This window comes from Pterocles gutturalis, unplaced genomic scaffold (assembly GCF_000699245.1).
Source record: "Pterocles gutturalis isolate BGI_N339 unplaced genomic scaffold, ASM69924v1 scaffold47756, whole genome shotgun sequence".
Taxonomy (NCBI): Eukaryota; Metazoa; Chordata; class Aves; order Pterocliformes; family Pteroclidae; genus Pterocles; species Pterocles gutturalis.
Window position 1 is genome coordinate 8,255 of NW_010107301.1, and position 19,946 is coordinate 28,200.

Consider the following 19,946-nt stretch of genomic DNA (forward strand, 5'->3'; position numbering starts at 1 on the left):
AGGGAACATCGACATGGTAACTGGACACAGGCCATTTTCTCTTGCCTTTCCCAGCTTTCCTGTTATTGTTATTGCTACCACTGCTACTTCCTTTTCTTACTTCAGATTCACTGCTGTAAATCTGGCTGGACCTGTCTATGACATTTCTGCTCTTTTACATTGCTGAAATGAAAATCACTTCCTAAATATAGATGTAATGTGAAGAGCAGGCTTTGTTATTTCCAAAACTGTAGAACTGCCACGGTTTTGCAGTGTGCCTACTACTATACAAAAAATGGGCATTTTCTTCCATAGCACAAAGTACTTCAGCTTCACCTGTTCTGCTCTTCTGTCCATTCTACTTCCTACTTTCCTCTTCCTCAATTTCCCTTTTCCCTCTATTTCTCTATCCAAATTATCCCTCTTCTCACCATTCATAACAAGATATTCACCTTCTGACATTATTAGTTGGAATCTACATGGTAAACAGTGTTGCTCTGAATTTCAGACTTATTTATTAACCAGGTAATCGAAAAGAAATTAGCCCAGAGACATTCAACTGGGATACTCTTCTATAATAATTCTGACTTTATATGCACATTTTTTCTGCTCTGTATCTGATTTTCTCACCCAGCTGTATTATATAATATATGTATGTGCGAAATAGTAAAACCTTCTCTTTCTTCTGTTTTTGGTTTGTTGTTGTTGGGTTTTTTTTGTTTTTTGGGGTTTTTTTTTTTTGGTTTTTTTTTTGTAATTCTTGCTGTCCCCCTTCTCACCTTCAACTTCTTGCTGCTTCTCTGTGCTTGCCTTCCCCTTTTCTTAGCATCCCAAATTTTTGGGTGGCAAAAGTTCAGTTTCAGTCCAGCTTAGTTTTTAAAGACTTTTTTCCTATCGGTCAGCTTCAGCTCACCATTCTACAAAGCTTTTATCCACATGCAATTACAGAAATAGTGGAACAAGACTAAGGCTTGAAAGCTAAGGGAAGATGTGCATTTGCAAGGGCAGCAGCATTTAAACCCCAGGACAGGAAAAGACAGAGATTTTTTTTTTGGGAGAACACTAGCGGAAGATGCAAGACAGAAGAAACACATTATGATGCTCAAAACTTCTGAACAATACAGGGGCAGTCTGTCTGTGTCAGGTACACTTCTGGACCATCACTGACTTCAGCAAAGTTGCCTGGATTTAACTGGAAGTACTTTCTGGATTGTTCGCTTAAGTGTAGCAAAATCTGATATCTCAATATTAGTCCTGGGCTATAAACTAACATGCATTCCTATACCCATATTTCATCAGCAGATTAATTTCAGAATTTACAGTATAAATCATTAAATCCTAATTTTATCCATCCCCCATTTGTCCTCAGCTTAGGAAAATTTGAGAAAAAGAAATTTATGGTTACAATACAAAATTGTAAATATTTGTAAAACTATTTCTAAAAAATATTTTCTTTCTAAAAATTCTCAAAATACTTTTAAAACATGTAAATGATTGCACATTTTCAAGTTTTTTAATTACACATCCTCACCACACATAATGTGCAGTTTTGTTATTACTATTTTTTAACACAATGAAGCTTTTACCTTTTCTGACAGTAAGGCTTTTTTATAAAGGAAGACAGCGATATGGGATTTCTTCTACCTTTAACATAATACAAACTACATGCTAAGAGAATACAAAATCCAACTGTGCAAATGTAAAGGCATATGCTTCATCAACAAACCCTGCTGCTCAGGGTGTCTTTTGCAGACAGGCATGATCTTGCTCCACATGTTCTCAGATACTTAGTAGGATTTATTAGCTCAAGTTATAGGGCCATCAGCGCAAACCTATGATCTTGAGTCAGAGATGAATTACACCTCTGAATATAACAGTTCAGTTACTACTGAACAAAGGCAAGTTTTCACCTTTCCGCGGAAGACTGAGTATATCTACCCAATCAATGTACGTTAGCTCAGGCATAGGAACTAAACAGACGTACAGCTTCTAGACTTGTGCCGCTGTCTTTGCACAGCTGAGCTTGGCCTTGTTTCTGTAGACACAACCCCCGTCAGCTAATATATTACTAAATGAACTTAAAGTAACTGTCAAAAGTCAAAATATAGAAATATTATTTGCAGAGAGGGCTCTTTGCAAGCTCTTTATGTTGCTTACCATACAAAAATTCTCCTATGCCTTCAAAATTTAACTGAAATCACAAAAATATAAAACTTAAAAAATTAAAAATTTCAGGAAAATTGAAATTTCAGTGCTTAATACAGCCATCTACCTGGTAAATATAACTCTTTTAATAATAATTAGATGTTATCTATAACCACAATTGCAAAATACCTGAATGTGCTAGTATGCATGCTGTTAACTTTGACAGCCGATTATTATCTACACCATAAATTCTAAAGGCTGCTTTACATATTCAAAATAATCCCAACACATATATTAAAATAGAAAAACAATCTGTATCTGCTAGACACACTTCTGCTAACTGTCTGAAAAACATTATTGGGTCAGAATATTCATTTACACCACTGACAGCACTCTGTACACTCAGCAAACACTATGTACATCTGAATATGGCAATATAAAAACAATGGACAATCTACTTCAAATATTAGTAAAATAACCTCCAGATCTGTTATGATGTCACTGAGTTCTGTTTCTGCAGTGATGCAAGAGGTCAATGGAAAATACAGATTTGATTCACTTGACTTGTTCGCTTTAGCCTTGAGAGATGCCATTCTTCTTTGCACCTTCTCCTCTTCACAAAGTTCCCCACAGTTACACTGAGATGAAGAAAAAACTTCTACAGCATCAGCAGGCAGTACATCTAGAATATCAGGAACCTCTTCAGAAAGTTTGCTCTCATCAGACTGTGTACAAGCCACCAAGTCAACTCCAGTTTGCTTGCTGATTTCAGATGTAGCTATTTCTGTGAAACCACAAGAAGGAACTAAATCTTGGATAGTCACTTGGTCCTGACTTTGAAGATTGCTGTCACTATTCAAGGGCTCTTCAGCAATTGCTTTACATGGAATTTCACTTTCCACTGGCCTGTTATTTGCCTTTTCCAACCTCTGACTTTCAAGGTTTGCTCTTCCTCGACTCTGATATGCTCTCCAGTGTTTCTTCAATTTTCTGTTCCTTTCATGAGCACCATTAGTGTTGGTGTTTGAGGAGTCAATTCCATAAACTTTTAAGTTATATTGCATGGACAAAAATGAACTCAGGTAGCCTTTCCCAGAACCTATATCAATCACCTAGATCATGGGGGGGGGGGAAAAAAAATCACTACATTAATGATTAACAAGACACAATTCAAACAAATGAAAAATAATTCCCTAAAAATTTAAGCATGGATTTAATTACTTGATCAGTTATCCCTCCTGATATATTTAGTTAATTTGCTTTGTTGATCCACCTTCTGGCTTTAAAACAGAGAACTAAGTCTTAACTAGTTTGCTACAGAGAACAGACACTGCAATGCTTATGCAATGCACACACCCCGACTCTTCTGGGAAAGACTTTCAGTGTATTTTTTGACACAGAGCTTCCTTCTGCTAAAGAAAATAACAATAAACCACCAACAACACTACCTGCCCTTGCTAAACTGAGTCAAGATATTGAGTCAGCAGAGAAACCATTCGGAGTATATAGCTTTAGGCACCTAACTCCCATACTGAGGAGTCTACTATCACTTGGTGTACAGAAATAAGAATCTTCAGATTTGGTGCCTAACTTAACCACTTCAGATGTGACCTAAAGACAGGTGATATTAATACCCCCTTTTATGTCAGCATGTTTATTTATACCATCTTCCCATTCCATGCAAATGATCCATACAGCTTTGACTAACATAAGAATGCTCTTGTAATAATACAAAGGGGCTTATATGTCATGTGCTTTCCACTCTCTGTTCTGGAGGAAGGAGTGAATGGAGGGGATAAGCAGCTGACAGTTTAGTTTGTCTCTTAGCTGACAGCATGTGCTACTGCAGTGACTGATATAACACAGGAGGGAAAATACTATACAGAGTAGCAGCAGAAACAAGGGTAACCTGGGACCTTTGAGTACATAATCATAGCTTTATATCATGTGTGTTTTGACTTGTAACGAACAGATAACAAAATATTTTACAAGAATAGGCAAAGTAACATTTCTCTAAGAAAGAAAATGATAATGTTCACTTCTGTTCTGGTATCTAACAAAAATTACATTGACTAGATACAATTACTTTGCAGATGCTCCTGAAAGTGTTTGATTCAAGAACATCTATGTCTTGTTCTTGGTCTGTCACATGCTCATAAGAAAGTTTACAATGATATTTGTAAATCCAAATACCACCATACACTACAGGGATCCATCTTAAACTCAACTGCATAGTTTTTCACCAGGTAAGAATAGTCAGTACTCTTACTGAAATGAAAAATATTTATTCCTTGTTCTAGGTTAAATATTTGTACAGCCATGGAATTAGAAAGAAAAATTGGAACCAATGTCACTAAAACCTACAAAAAACAGTGGAGAACACAGTCTATTAGGTAAGAAGTGTTTACCCAGGCTGCACACGGCTTTCTCATCTGCACTTGTCAAGTGATATTACTGCATATTTGCCATCTAGGCATGCTACAATCCTCCAATTTTTGAATGAAATCAGTACCGAAGTGAATTTAATGAAATAGAATTGATACAATCTAAGCATACTTTTTGATAATATCATTTATTTGTCACATTTATCACCAATAATTTCCTAGATTATTTAAAAGTAAAGGAAAGAAAAGTGTTCAAGGAATGATCTTACCCACTATTTTATGCAACAGATGTTACTATTACACTATGCACACCTCCACTTCTACAAGGTTTTTAACTATTTCTGTGAAAGGCAGCATTTGGACACAGGAGTCAGTGAGTGAATTATTCCTAACTCCTACATGTGACCTCTGGTGGCTGTAAAGACAAACTGCTGTTTGGGTAAAGTTTTTTTAGTTGTTTCCAAGTAAAAAAGAAAATAGTAATATATGGTTAAATTAGCACTAGGAGCATAGTTTTAAAACGAAAGGAAAATTTGACTAAAAATAAGCCGGCAATGATCTTGTGCTAAACAAATAGTCGGCATTAAATTAATCCCTGCTTTACCTTCCCTTGATTACATAAGGAAAGGTAATCAGCAATCCATAGAGTATCTGCCAAGCATGAACTTTTAAAATGAAATTTCCATGATATAATGAACTCCAAAGGTCTTGTCCATAGTGAGTTGGGTACTATGTTTAAACACATTTTCTGGCACAGTGCAATCAGGAACTTTGTTTCCAGAAGCATTCCAACATTTCCCAGCACGAAATCACAAATTTAATGGATGCTGAATGCAGAATTATATCATGCTTACATTACACATTGCAACTCTTGCTGCACATGCTGCAATTTCTAAGGAAAATTTTCACAAATACATTAAAGAAAACAAATGTGCATTTAAACAAAGAAGAATCATCACTGTCTTCTTTTCAGAGTTTAATCAAGAACTTTATAAAATAAAGTTCCACTTGTACAACAGGAACAATGCTTAAAATGGACAGTAAACAACTTAAAAAAACCCTTTAGTTAGTTTGCTTTGATGTTTTAATTCAAAACATTAACTTAGAAGTGATTACAGTAGTAATAAAATTTTTGCTTTTATTCTCATTTTACTATTTATTATACTACCTTATAAAATACCATAAGAGAGTAATATCCTCTACCACCCATTATAATGATGTATACATCATGGGTATGGAGGTGAAACGTAGGGCATTTTTCAATCCGTCAGTCATCTGTAATATCTGAAAGAAACACCCTGAGGACACGTGCTGTTGTAAAACATGTGTTGTGTTTTCATAGCTCTAGATTTTTTAATTAAATGCCACATATATTTAGTTTTGTGAGAAGCATAGAAAAAAATCAATAAGGAAAAAACTCTCCTAAAATTTTACAATTCCTATATTTTTTAAGTTGAAAGGCAACCAAAACAAAAGGAGCCGCTTTTTTAATAACTGAGAAGGAGCCTTTTCTCTTTTTTTTAAATGGATCTGGAAAGCTCTTTTCATATATTAGGGATTTGTAACTTTGCACAAATAAATTTTGTTACAGCCTATGACCAAGATGGAAAAAAGTTAATATAGGGCAGACAGCACTTCATATTCAGTGATATACTGCAATAATATTTTTCATTAAATGTTACAATTTTTTCAAAAAACAAATAGAAAATAATCCTTTGTCTTAATCCATCCAAGCCATCTGACAAAAGTGCATAATCACTGCATGAAATTGCAGTATATTGACAGATCTTTAATAATGATTGGTTTGAGATTTTGTTAGTAACCAGCTACACTGGGACTTAGGTTAGGTCATTAAGGTGGCTCTACTTTTTTATTCTCTGAATATGGGTTTTCCTCTCCTTTCATTCCTGAATCTCACAGGAACCATTTAAACCTAAATGAAAATGCTATATGAAACACCACCTTCCAGCAAACTCAGAGAACATTTAGTAGTGCATTGTAAGCAAACTACACCCTCCCACAGCTTTTTCTGACATGAAAGTCTTCAACACAAAGATTAATACTTGCCTGAAGCAAAAGGTAAGCAAGGCGAAGAACATGCTAACAATGGAAGAAGTTACTTTCACAAATCGGCTGCTACCATATTTCTATTCTTTACAGAGCATGTCCACTTTACGGCTGTTGAGAGCACCCAGCTTGTCACCGCAGCTGGTTCCGGAAAGAGCTGCCAGAGATCGCCTTCCACCACTGTCAGCCATCACAGATGCTCACAAATTGATTGTGTCTCATCCAGTAATATTTAGCCTTAATTGCAGCTCTCCGTTTACCTGGTAACCCTAGTTGCAAGGAGAAGACTGCCTAAAACTTTGCCTTCATTGGTCAGTCAGGATTCAGAGTTTTGATCTCTGCTTCCAAGGACACCACAGGCCTGACCCAAACCTATCAAGAGTACTGCATCATTTACATTATTTAAATTAAACTTGGTCCGAGCCAAACAACTTCCTAATCCAAGTTCAGCTTTAGCAACTCAGAGCTGAACCCAAGTTTTGGGGCCCGCCTTCGGTGGTGGCATGCAGCAACTCGGGACGCTGCGGCTACATCGCTACCACTCAAGTGGGCAGAGCACGGCCATCTGCTCTACCCTGGCACACGACTGGCCACACCATCAATTTTTAGCCACCTTCCCGGTGCAGGTATGGAGCACGCCAACTTGCACTCTCACATTACAAAGGCCAGGCACCACAAGAGGGACAAGATATACCAGAGACCACAGTAATACAGCCTTGGTCTGCCCAGATGCAGTGGTCTCTTCCCCCTTACCCACACCCAATACATTAAACTACACTCAAATATATTTGCTTAGGGAAAAAAAAAAAGGCTCAGAGGGAATATGTTCAGCATAAAATTGAGGCAGATACCTTATTAATTTTTGGTTTTAAACAAATATAGTTTGTTCTCCACAAATCTTTGTGGGAATGAATACTAGGCTGGAGGAAATTAGTCTCCATTTACACTTACAGCCACTTGCACAGAACACAAGTGCAGCCCAGGTGAGAAAGGAATCAAATACAGTGTCCACAGCCACTAGTCATCTACAGTTTAAAGCCAGGATGAAGTTACATTAGCCAGTTACTAGCATTATAGAGATCTAAATGATTAAACTAACTCAGTTCACCCAGATATTTAAACTGCAACACAGGTCTAAGACGTGGAATGTAAAAGCAAATTTAACATTGAAAAAGCTCACAGAAAAATTGTATGTTACACGTATGTAAACCGAGAAAATGGTATTGGTGTACTTTTGCCTAATAGAATGTGAAATACAGTACTCAAAAGTCAAGTATGGTTGCGATGCTTGTGTTTTGTCAACAGATCCATAAGTAGGCATCTCTTGAGGTTTTAATGCAACAGTGATCTAGTGCACTGTGCAATCTACATGTTAACTACATGTTAAAAAAAAAAAAAAAGTTACAATCACATTTGAGAAAGGAATCCTGCAATTCTTCACTATCCAAGAATGAACTTGCCACCTGGTGGATGAAACAGCCAATTCACAGAGTAATTGCTGTGTGATAATGGTGTTGGGTGTCCAGATCTCACACATGTTCTAACAAACATACTTCGTGCACACTCTGCTACATAAATCTCTGCTTAATCTGGTCTCTCTTCAAACCAAAAAAGTCAAAAACAAATTCATAGTTGATAGATAGCAATCCGTGTTAAACAAAGGTGAACAGCATTAAACAATAAGAAACAATTTCAACCTCTTGCACCAGAATGAGATGGGCTTTCAAAATTTTTCAGATTTTCTGCTACAGTCTCTATGTGGCACTCTTGTGTGTCTGACAGAAGAAGAACAAAGTTTTGCTCTCTCTCTACCATAAGCATCTCTGCTGATGCTTATTGTAAGCAATGCCAGCAATATAACACTAATAAAAAAGGCAATACCTGTGAATACCAACAAGCAGTACCATTTTTAGCTGCTCAACACATAGAGGATTATTACAATTTCTTAGAATTTTTCATAAGTCATAAAATTATTATGACTCACTGAAAGGCAGCTCCTTTGGAACAATACATTTGCAAACAAAACTGTCCCTCAGCTTGGCCCTAAAGGCTCTTCTTTAGCTACAATTATTTACAGGAAAAATAAGAACAGCCATGACAGTATATCAAAATGATGTATTTGGACACAATAAGGAGAATAATTTGTAACATACAGTAAGAAATGGTTTCTTACCTGCTTTATGCCACAATAATTTGCTATGTTGTCTACCAGCTCTGACATCACCTGCACTTCATGTGATTTCTTATTATTCATAAACTCATCAGTTTTGATAACTGTATCAGATTAAGAAAATAAATACACATTAACACAATCTATAATAATAATAAAGATTTCTGATCAGATTTGTGAACAATCAGAAAAAATACCAGCCTAAAAATATGCTATAGTATTTTTAGATTTTAAGGATAGTAATTTTCAATTAAAAACTCACTAAACTATGACAAGACTAAACTTCTGAATTATCGATGAGTTAGTAAAATTCAACACACTGTAAAACTAAGTATTATTAGTGTAGTTTTTAAGATGTAGCATATCTAATACCTGACCAGATGTTAGACAATAGCTACTACTATAAAAATATATTATTTCTTCCTGTTCATTAAAAAATATTTATTTTTGTGTTATCACATTTACCTTTATATATATGAAATATAAGGGCAGGCGCAATTAATAGTCACACAGGATGGCTTGTTAATTCTGCAGATTTGCTCACAATATCAAGTGGGAGACAAATAAAAGTTATGAGTGATGCTGGGGAAATTCAAAGGAAGATGCACTTTTATTTTCTTTATTTATATTGACGGGTTATAGAACTGTTACATCGTTATGATAGAAAATCACTCCTTTCAGTGTTGCTGGAAAATGTATTAATGAGATGGAGTCCATCTCTACCACACATTTACTGCTTGCACAGAATACCAAGCACCCACTTGCTAAACTCTACATCCCCCAACCAAAGGAGGAGCTCAGAAGTCGCTTTCTTGGGAGAAACCCACACATTTCTCTTTGGTGGCCAACACTACTGAAGACTTGGCTCTAGTTAAATTGATGGAAATTTTTGTAAGTCTGAGTGATGGCAGAAGAAACTGGACCGTTACTGATGAGCATGCTCCTAGAAGACATGACTTTTTCTACATGACTAGGCAGATTAATATACTTTCCCATTCTCTGCTTTCTGCACAGTATGCGTTCATCTGTCCAGAAACTGATCATTAGGCAAAAACTATGTTCATTCCCTGATCAGATCATGCTGGGAACAGAGCCAAGAGTGTTACTTCTTTAAAAGAGAGTGGGGAATTGAACTGAGCTCATGAGAAACCTAATGTTTTCTCTATTTTTCCACAAAACCCACAGGATCTCTCTATTTCTTATACATCTGTTTTTTTATAATAAACTGTTATGACAATACTTAAAATCTAATATAGACTCTATGAACCAACAAAAGAAAAAATAGATTAAAATACTTTTAAACAAAACAAACAGCAGAAACAAGCATTTGCCATTTCAGTAAAGATTTTCCTAAACTTTAAAATCATGAAGACCTACATGGTGTCCCAAAAAAGCTTAATGTGTAAGCATTTCAAATGAAAGAAAAAAAGACAGAAAAAAATTAAAAATGAAAACATAAAAGGTCCCTTTTTTGTTTATATTTGAACATTTTTGTGCCTGGACAGGCTTTTCAGAAGAAAGAGCAGAATGGGAACAGGAAGAAATAGACATTTAACTTCCTGACAGAAATAAAAGTTGTTTGACTGTTCTCTGAAGCTGCACTGTCACTCTGAACTATCACCACATATTGCACCTTTTACTCTTTGCTACGGTAAGAACTTGAAAGGGTAATATCAGTGAATTGGGTAATGCTGTGTGAAGTACCATTTCAGAGAGCACTTAAGACAAATTAAGGATTTCAAACACGGAAGAAATCCAGAAATCCAGAAACAAGACCCAACTTAGAAAGCTGAGGTTCCAGGTAGAAAAATCATAGTTTGCTTATACCTACCTATACGTCGTATCTATCGCCTCAGCTGCTAAATTTTCTTAACCATTTTTAGACTTCTTTCCATAAGCCAGAGTGAGGGATGGGGATAACCATATACTAAAAAACCATTGAGGCAGAGTGATATTCCAGTACACAGAATTTAAAGACGGATTTGCTAACAGTAACTGCATGACTGCTACCTTGGCCATAAACACATTGCAAAGGTAGAGAGTACTCTTAATCCAGTACTCTAGCAACCCTCACTTTTTATATCAGATGTGAAGCCTGTACCGAAGGAAATTTTCTCTGCTGGATTCCTCTCCTTGCGCCAGGCTCTTCTGGACCCCGTGTACTCACTGGAAGCAACTGATGGTGCAATAAGGACCACTGTGACCTTCGTTAGAAAGCAACAGAGAAAGCCCTTTAGACTCAGAGCTCCGTTCTGAGTAGCTGTGTCCACAATACGCTTAAATATTTGTGCCTACCAATTATTCCAAGGAAGGATAGCAATATGTATACATTAAGATGGTGAAGAAGTTGGAGAACTATGCAAGTATGCAAACTGTGGGAATAGGCTCATAAGTATGTTTGACTTAGAAAATGTATTTAAAACATCTAAAACATAAATGGATTTATCCTGATTTCAGAAAACGACCAAAGCCATCGTAAAGTTGCCAATTTTCTCAAACTTACTCTTCTCTTGACTTGCAAGCTTTAGTATGTCAGGGAATTAATATATTTTCTGAAATACAGAGTTAAGTCTGAGCATAATAAAAAAGAAGAGCTAAAAAGCAAGTGGAAGAAAAGCAGCATACAGTCGTCAAACAAGGAAAAAGGGCTTCAGATGAATGAAGAGCACAAGGAAGAAGCCAGAAAGTAAGACCAATGCACAACAAACCATTAAGACTATCTTAGCCACGGCATTTTAGTATTCCTGATGAAATGAAAAACTGGGGAGTCAACCATGGAAAATGGTAAAATTGGAAAGAGAAGATTGCTGTAGAAAATGGGAGAGATGCCCAACATATATCATGGTGCTATCACTTAGGATAGGAAATGTCAGAGTTTTAATGTATTATAGAGATAAAACACACTAGAAGGCAAAGGCAGAGAACTGCTCAGTCTATCTCCGAAAAACTAATGAGAAATCTGAAAGACAGTGACAAATCTATAAAGACTGAGGACTCCATGAAGAGCACATTTTCAGTGAAAATTACAGCAGTCCAAGTAAGAATAAATGCCACTTATTGGGCCATACTCAGCTAAATACCAAAGCACATATTTAATATTAAACAAACGATGTAACAGGAAAACCCACTTGCCAGATTTAATGTGAGACTTAAAAAAAAGCAAGAATAGCGACCATGATTTGTGCCGCTCAGGGAGAAGAAAAACAAACCAAATAATGATGTGCCTGCTTGTCTATTTCATGCCCTTTAAAACTGAATCTCAGGAGGGGTCTATAGGTAATGAATGCTGTGACCCCTCTACTCAAATTTTAGCAAGATAATCTATTTTATAAACAAAGGCAATGAAGAAGCTATCTAGGAACAAATGAAAATCGAAGTGAGCAGCATGTCAGAAAAAAAAAAAAAAAAAAACCACAGCAAAACAACAAACCACCCTCCAAAACCAAAACTCTGCAGGTCCTATTGTGAAGAAGAAAATATTTAAATAAAAATGTAAAAATACCTGTTGTTCCTTGATTGTCTCCTCTCAGTGCTTCAAGTAGGTCTTCTAATGGGGTACACACTCCAAGGCTGGACAAAGAATAATACTTAGCAGCCAGGGCAAACAAATGTACATTGATAAGTTTCTTAGAGTTTTCACAGAACACATTGGAAAACGTGTCATCATCTGTCCAGAAAAGAAAAAGATTTCTGTAAACCATGATTGATGTCTTTGTAATAGTGCTGACAGAGAACTGCAAGCAATAAATACTTAGCATCAGACAGAAGTAACCATTAATTTTTCTTCCATAAGTGGGAAAACTCATTATTTTTCTTCAGCTGTATTCCCCCTTCAGAACTGAGGTTCAGTTCTGCTCTTAGCTGAACTAGTGTAAATGTGGAAAAAAAATCAATTGTTTTAGCAGAGCTACTTTGGTGTAATCAACAAGAGAATTCAGTCAACATTATCACTTCTCTTTGTTTACAAACTTGCTCATTATGCATTTCCTAGTCACCCCCATCTGACAATACAGACTACTTGATTTTTTAAGAAATACAGGTGCTCAATATATAAAATGTTTTGATTTCCAATCACTATATCAATGTACTTTCCAAACTGCTTTGTAGCTGGTGAATCTGCTGGAAGAATTAAATAAATTTTAATTACCAAACAGGGATGAGCCAAAGTTAGATTCCAATTCATATTTTGTTTGACTCAGGATGAAATGCTTCAGTTTGGTGTTACTTTGTTCTTAGTTCCAAAAATCTACATTTATTTTTAAGTGAAACATATTGGTATGAATAATTTATTAATTCAGAGATTGTTTTGTATTGTCTACTTCCTCTCTATTTAGCTAAAACTACTGTGAATTCTATACAGTTTTGCTAATAAGTTTTAAATATTTGTAATTCTTTTAGAATATAAAAAAAACTAGCAAGTCCAGCAAACTTACAAAGATTTAGAAAATGTCTCCTGGTTTGCCTTTTGTTTCATGGGCAGATATTGACCACATGCACAGACAGCACAGTAGCTCTCCTGAATCTGGCCTACCCACCTGCACGGCAACAGATACAACTGTTTTTACAGACCTCATCTCTAATGCTCTTAATTTTCTTGCATTACCACAATTACTGGTTATGCACAGAATACAATTTATTGAAAACAGTCCCAACGGTGTCAACATGTCAGTTTTCACAGTGTTACACTACAAAGGCATGAGTCCAGCAAACAAACACTGGACCTAAGAGAGAATAAACATTGTCTAAGCTATGATCAGAATTAATATTATTCCAATGTCTGCACGGCACTTCTCACTCTACTCCTCTCTACTACAAAATCAAAAAAGAAAGGCATATTTCTCTATATGTGACTTCCTTACTTGAAATTATGAACATCCAGAAACTTTTAGTTAGTGAAACTTCATGAAGAATAAGGGTGTAACATGCTACTAGAGAACAGAAAAAAAGAGAAATACTAACACAGAATAAGGACTGCAAAGGTTTTAGGGAGAAGGTGTAATTTTGCTTTCTAAAGTCTTTGTAACATATGGTACAGAAAGACAATAAATTAGACGTGTGCATTTTGAAATGACTGAAGAAAAATAAAGCTCCTTTTTGACAATAACTTCAAATTAAGCAAATAATGGAAGAGACTAATATAATGGCATAAGGTAATCACACACTTTTGGACAGAATAGTAGAATTGCTTTTTTTTCCAAAAAAAAGTTTCAGCAACCATAAAAGGATGGGAATATCTATACACAAATAGTATTTTTGCTTTCTGCTGGATAAATGACACGCAAGGAATTCTGACAAGAAACTGTCACAGCTTGAGTTATTGCTGAAGAAGAAAAACTGTAGTTTATTTATTTTTAAGGGATGTGCAGTCATTTAACTTATTTTAGATTTTCCGGGAATGAACAGCATACCATAAAATTTAGGCATTCACAAAATGAATGTAGCCTGAATCAGTAAAAATGCATAGAAATCTGTAGGTTTGATGCAGTGGGGGAAAATCACTAATCTGTCAAGAAAAAGAACAAGGTTTAAAAAGAGACTTAACAAGCAAGTATAGGCCAACAATTATCGAGAAAGCGATAGAGATGAGACATTAAGTTAAAAGGGGCAGAGGGATATTTTGACCAGCCAGACATTCAGCAGTTTTGCCAGGTGAAGAAGAAATCTATTTTTGTTGATTGGTGTTCCACTTTGTTTCATGTACATTATGACCTCTGTGAATTAGTATAGTATTTGGTATAACACACTTCAGAAAAATCCAGCTCATTCTAATATACATTTATGTCGTTCTTCATCTCCACATTTTATTTCCTCAGAGACCAGTATGGGGTTTGGTGGTTTTGGTTTGGGTTTTTTTTGCATTTTAGACAACTGGAGCACATAACAATGAAACACATAACCTTTTTAGCAACTGGTACACATTTCTGAATATACTGGACAATCTTGTATGACAAAACAAAACAAAAATCAGTCAAGCAAAAACCTTTTCCCCAGAATTAATTTATTTTCTTAATGACATAATATTATATGAAATAAAGGAGTTTTGAAAATACATTGGAATGTCATCCTGTTACAAAATATTTCTTCAGCACACGTGAAATGCACGAGAAACATCTGAATAAAATTTTATTTTTGTAATTTTCATTTCCATACATGTGTATTACACATCTATCAACTACATTTTGCTACCTAAGCAATATTTTTTCAAAATGTCTGTCTAGATATTGGGTGTTTTTCATTGATCTTTGTATTTTAAATACACAGAACTGTATCACCAGTGGAAAAAAAATGCTTTCTATCATTACAGTGACATCAGATACTCAGACGTATGAGAAGAAATACTGTCATTCTTCCTCCACATAACAGGATAGCAACGAAATTCACAAAAACATGTCACTGTCGCATAACAAGTCTACAAAAAGACACCTTTGTTGACTAAAAGTGTACTAATATATGCATTCTTTCATTAATATTAAGCAGTTTAGAATTGTTCTTAATGTAAACTTTACAGCTAGCAGAAACAGAAAATAAAAAAAACAACCTGAAATATCCTATAGGTGTCATAAATACTACATTTATGTACTTATTTTAGTTCAAAAGTTACTGACAGGTTAGGTACCTAAATGTTGGTTATAAACATGATCTATGTCAATACCAGCCCCTCCAATGCACAGTACCAAAAGAGATACTGGAAAAGGTTTGTTTCAAAGCATCAGACTTGTCTACCATCTCAAACCAGAACAGCATCCCAGTCCAACTGAATCTTCTACAAGGCCTAGGCCAATATATCTACCTCCTCATCCAGAAAGGCCATTCTGAGCCAGTACTAGTTAATTCAGAACATGGGCACAAATACACACACAAGGACAACACGCTTGCACAAGGAGTTTAATATTTTGTTTAAGTAATTACATCAATACTGTCCTGAAGCTATATCTGGAGTGAAAGCTAGGGCGCTCTCTTCCATTTCTGCTGCAAAATCTCTAGTCACCTTTCTTCAAACTGGATCAACATCAACTCCTTGGATACCATAATGGCCATACTCTTAATATCCACCAAATGACTAAATGCAAGAACGCCACTGACCTAAAACACATTGCTTCTACAACACCAGCCATCATCCAAAACAGAGCAAAACCTGCATCCCTCATCTCCTCTGTAAGGAATACACATTATATACCTCATCGGCACCTTTCACCCAACAGTCACTGTGGAAATAAACACCATGTGAATTACGTATACAAACTTGCTACAGTACAAAAAGAAAACTATCATCAACCACGCACACACACATCTTACATGACGCTACCCTCACGCTGATATGGAAAGTCATTAAACCTATACCCTTGGAGAAATTAATCCTTATTTTTCCCATCTAACTTTCAAATAGCTCACCATGATCAAAGGCATAAGCAAATATTCAGCAGATTAGAGTTCACAATAGTTAGCAACCCAATCTTGCTTTCACCTTGCTGATCCCACTTTATGGCACTAATACAATTTCTCGTGAAACTTCCTAACTTTCCCTAGGTCAAAGATTGATTATTAAAATGTGGAGTTTTCTGCTTCTTTGTCAGAACTCGTGAAAAGCTTATAAACCCACTGCTTGCCTTCTCAGCACCTGACATAAAATATATTATCTCTCCTTACAAATCTCACTTAACTGAACTTAAATGCAGTAATACTCATGTTCTAGAACTTCCCTGAATTCAGTTATCTGATGGAAGAACATGAATAGAACTTGTAAGATCTCATACAAGATCACTAGTATATCGTCTGTGATAACACTCCTACCAAATTTAAATTGTTCTCCCAGCTTGCCAAGTAAAAGAAAAAAGACCAACTATATTAAGATATCTGAAGCATGACTTCAAGCTATGGAAAAGCAATTGTGAGACTACATCTTACTTATGAATATTAAAAACGTTCGTTTTCTTACAATGGTTCTACTTTAGTTGCTCACAAGATGAAATCTAGTACATCTTTTAACCAGTGAGTCCACACATCTGCAAATAAATCTTCAGTGGAAAGAAACATATGCCAAAAAAATTGGAATCACAGTACAAACAGTAATTTACACTAAAATATGAAAATACTTAAACACAGATTTTTCTGTGCCTGTGTCCAATTTACAGCCATGACATGATAAATAAGATGCAATATGACAAATGTCAGCTTTTTGATGTATAAAAATATAAACCAGTTTTCTACATCTAAAAACGGATCTGAAGTTTTTCTGTAGGGTACAACTGACAACAATGGTCCCACCCTTTATATGGTCATTATAATGAAATATCATCTGAGGAGTATCTGAAAAATATTCTTTGAAACTGATTTACAGAATATGGAATGTAATGTTCTGTAACATTATTATCTTTTGCATATAATACTGTACAAGAGATTGGTAATTTCTTGCTTGCTAGCTTTTAGGGCTACCATTTAGCATACGCATTTGTCAAAATCCATATAGTAATATAAAATATTGTGCAGAATACCAGTTTTGTGCCAATCTGCAATAATGTTACTTTTCAGTTGGCAGAGCCATGTGACTATGAACTGACAACTTCACATTTTCAGATCAGCTCTGTCAAATGTACCTTATGTTTCTCTATAATTTAATTTGGGATCCCTATCAGAACAGATTCTAGAAAACTTTTCATAATAGTTTGGGGATTCTGAATGTCTAAATGTAAAACTTCTCAACCTCTTGGGAAGCAAAGGTTTTGCAATGTGAAATCAAAATGTCATTTTACACACATTTTGAGTGAGGTGTTTGGAGTACGTGACCACAATGTCACCTGAGCATGGAAAATAAATCTGTCCTCAGAGTCACACTCTAAAAAAAAGGTAGTGCTATGAATGACAGCATGTTACGAGAGACTTTTAGCACCCATTTAAAGGTAAATATAAATAACATTCAAATATCTGATAATTTGGAAGAACAACCATACATACAGTTAGCATTTTAGAGGACTATGAGGAAGAACAATTTCTCTTTATGTTGAGTATCAAGATCTCTAATGGTTGGTTTCTGATGTCTAATGTTACTAAGTTGCATTAATGCACTCAAATAATCTATGATATTAAGTTTCCCAATCCTAATTTGAATGCAGGCTAACAGTGCATTAATTTTCAAATATAGGTAGATGTTTGCAAGTATCTTCACTGCGAAACTCATATTCTACTACAATGTATTTTCATCATATGACTGGATGGACAGAGACCATGCAGTCAAACGAGTCAGGCATGAACAGCGAGCACGTGCACATTCCACTGCAGTGCCTCCAATTTTGTCATGATACTGGAGAAATTTTGGGAGTGTCTCAAAACTTTCCAAATGTTAAATAGCATACTGTAATTTTGAGGCTAGAAAAAAAGGAGCAAGTCTCTATTTTTTGAGCACAAATAATCCCTCCAGAGACCAAAGAAGTGTTGTATCTTAGCCACAGCATGAAGGCTCCATACCCTTCTAAAACACCTGCTTCATTTTAGCCATAAGTTGTCTTTTGTTCCAGTAATTTCTATATCAGATTCTGTAACATGCATTTTGAATATAAATCATTAAACCATTCCAATTTTAAAATCGACAAAACAGTACTTTGCCGATTCTCCTTCTACTCTACAGGCTATTACTTCAGTGTCTGAATAATTCCATGGGCTTTGCCATAGAAACAGGTTAAGAATGAGGATCATTTTCCTTTAGTGTTTTCTTTTTGATGACTTCATTTAACAATTAGTTTTGTTCCAACCTCTATTTACATTTAATTTTATGTCCTGTTGCTCTGAATCAGTTCTGACTCCCATATGACCTGTCAAAAACTTTAAAAGTTTTTCCTCACTGCTTCTCAACACTTTTGTTTGCTGACTGGACCACTGTCTTAGTTTCCATCTGGCTCTCAAAGGTAATTCATAACCCAGTGTCTTTTTCATGCACAAATAAATTCAGTGAGTTTTTTTCCCAAATACCTCCACCCTTTAAAAATGAGTCTTACAGTTAATATTTTGAAGGTCTTTGGATCCAAGAGAGAAATCTTACAAGTGATGTAGCAATTCACAGTTCTTCAATCTCCTTCCAAATCCAAATCATTATCTTAGCCTGTCTTCCATGCCAAAAAGTAAAAAAAAACCTCCACATGCTACTTTTTGTGGACCATTCTATTACACTCAACGTGCTTTTCTGTCTCACGTGTCACTTCACATGGTGTGTCAGCGCTAATGCTACGAGAGAGCTATCTACGCTCCATAAGCTCTGGCATGATGCAGGTTTTCCTCAGCTAAGTTCTTTTTCAGAGATTTTACCTTAGTCTTGAAATCAATCTCTTTGCTGGGGCTCAGTCCCCCCTAACAACATCCCTTTCAGATGCTTTATCTTCATTTCTGTGCTCTGCCTGAAAGCGTGTTACTGGTACATTTCCCTTTTACTCGGACTGAAGTAAATTCAGTTTCATAGCTGGCCTCCTCTTGAGTTACTTGAAAATGACTAAAAATATGAAGTGCTTCTTAAATAGGTCTTGTCAGAAATAAAACCGCTTTCCTGTCATCCTTTGCCAGACACTCATTATTACAGATATATAGGAAAGTGGTGTTTAAGCCTTTTCCAGCTGTCCTCCACATTTCCAGACTTCCAACATTGGGAGGACTTTTAACCATCACATCTTTCCACTCACGTGGAGGCGTCTTTTTTGGTTCATTTTACTTCTGTTCTTGAGAAATTAGTCAAGTGCAAAAGAGCCCAACAGTGAGGAGTTTCACTTCATTTCTAAACGAGCAGGATGACATGTATAAAAACGAGACCATCATCACAACTGTCACGACCCAGACTCTCCTGCAGTGCAATTCCCCCCCACCACAACTTCACCTGAACCCTGGCGGGTCGAAACGCCGCCGGTTGCCCTGGAAAAGGTGAGCGCTGCTGGAGCAAACCCAAGCGCGGAGAAGCTGAAGGAGCTTCAGCCGGAGGCAGGCTAATGGCACATGGGCACGGGCACGGCCGCAGGAAGGCAGCGGGGAAAGACACCGGGGGGAGAAAAAAAGCAGCTCAGCAGAGTGGGGTGAAATTCTCCTGTTTTATTAAAGGAAAATTATTTTAAACACAGAAAGGAGGGCAACGAGGACGGGTGAAGAGCGAGAAGAGGAACCGATGTCACCTGTAGAACCTGGGGCGGCTGGAAGCGGGGGAAAGACACCGAGAGGCCCACGCGTGC

The 19,946-nt window shown here is 36.2% G+C and overlaps 1 protein-coding gene across 1 annotated transcript in view; it reads right to left on the minus strand.

The window, feature by feature from the left end:
* LOC104472386 (methyltransferase-like protein 25) overlaps positions 1-18,672 on the minus strand; it is a gene marked incomplete at its 3' end in the record, with an annotated part of 19,493 nt that extends 821 nt beyond the window's left edge. The window contains 5 exon segments of the mRNA XM_010088047.1: positions 2,604-3,236; positions 8,749-8,849; positions 12,248-12,455; positions 18,582-18,620; positions 18,622-18,672. Of these exon segments, the coding sequence (XP_010086349.1) occupies positions 2,604-3,236; positions 8,749-8,849; positions 12,248-12,455; positions 18,582-18,620; positions 18,622-18,672 (1,032 nt within the window).
* Positions 18,673-19,946: the final 1,274 nt, after the last annotated feature.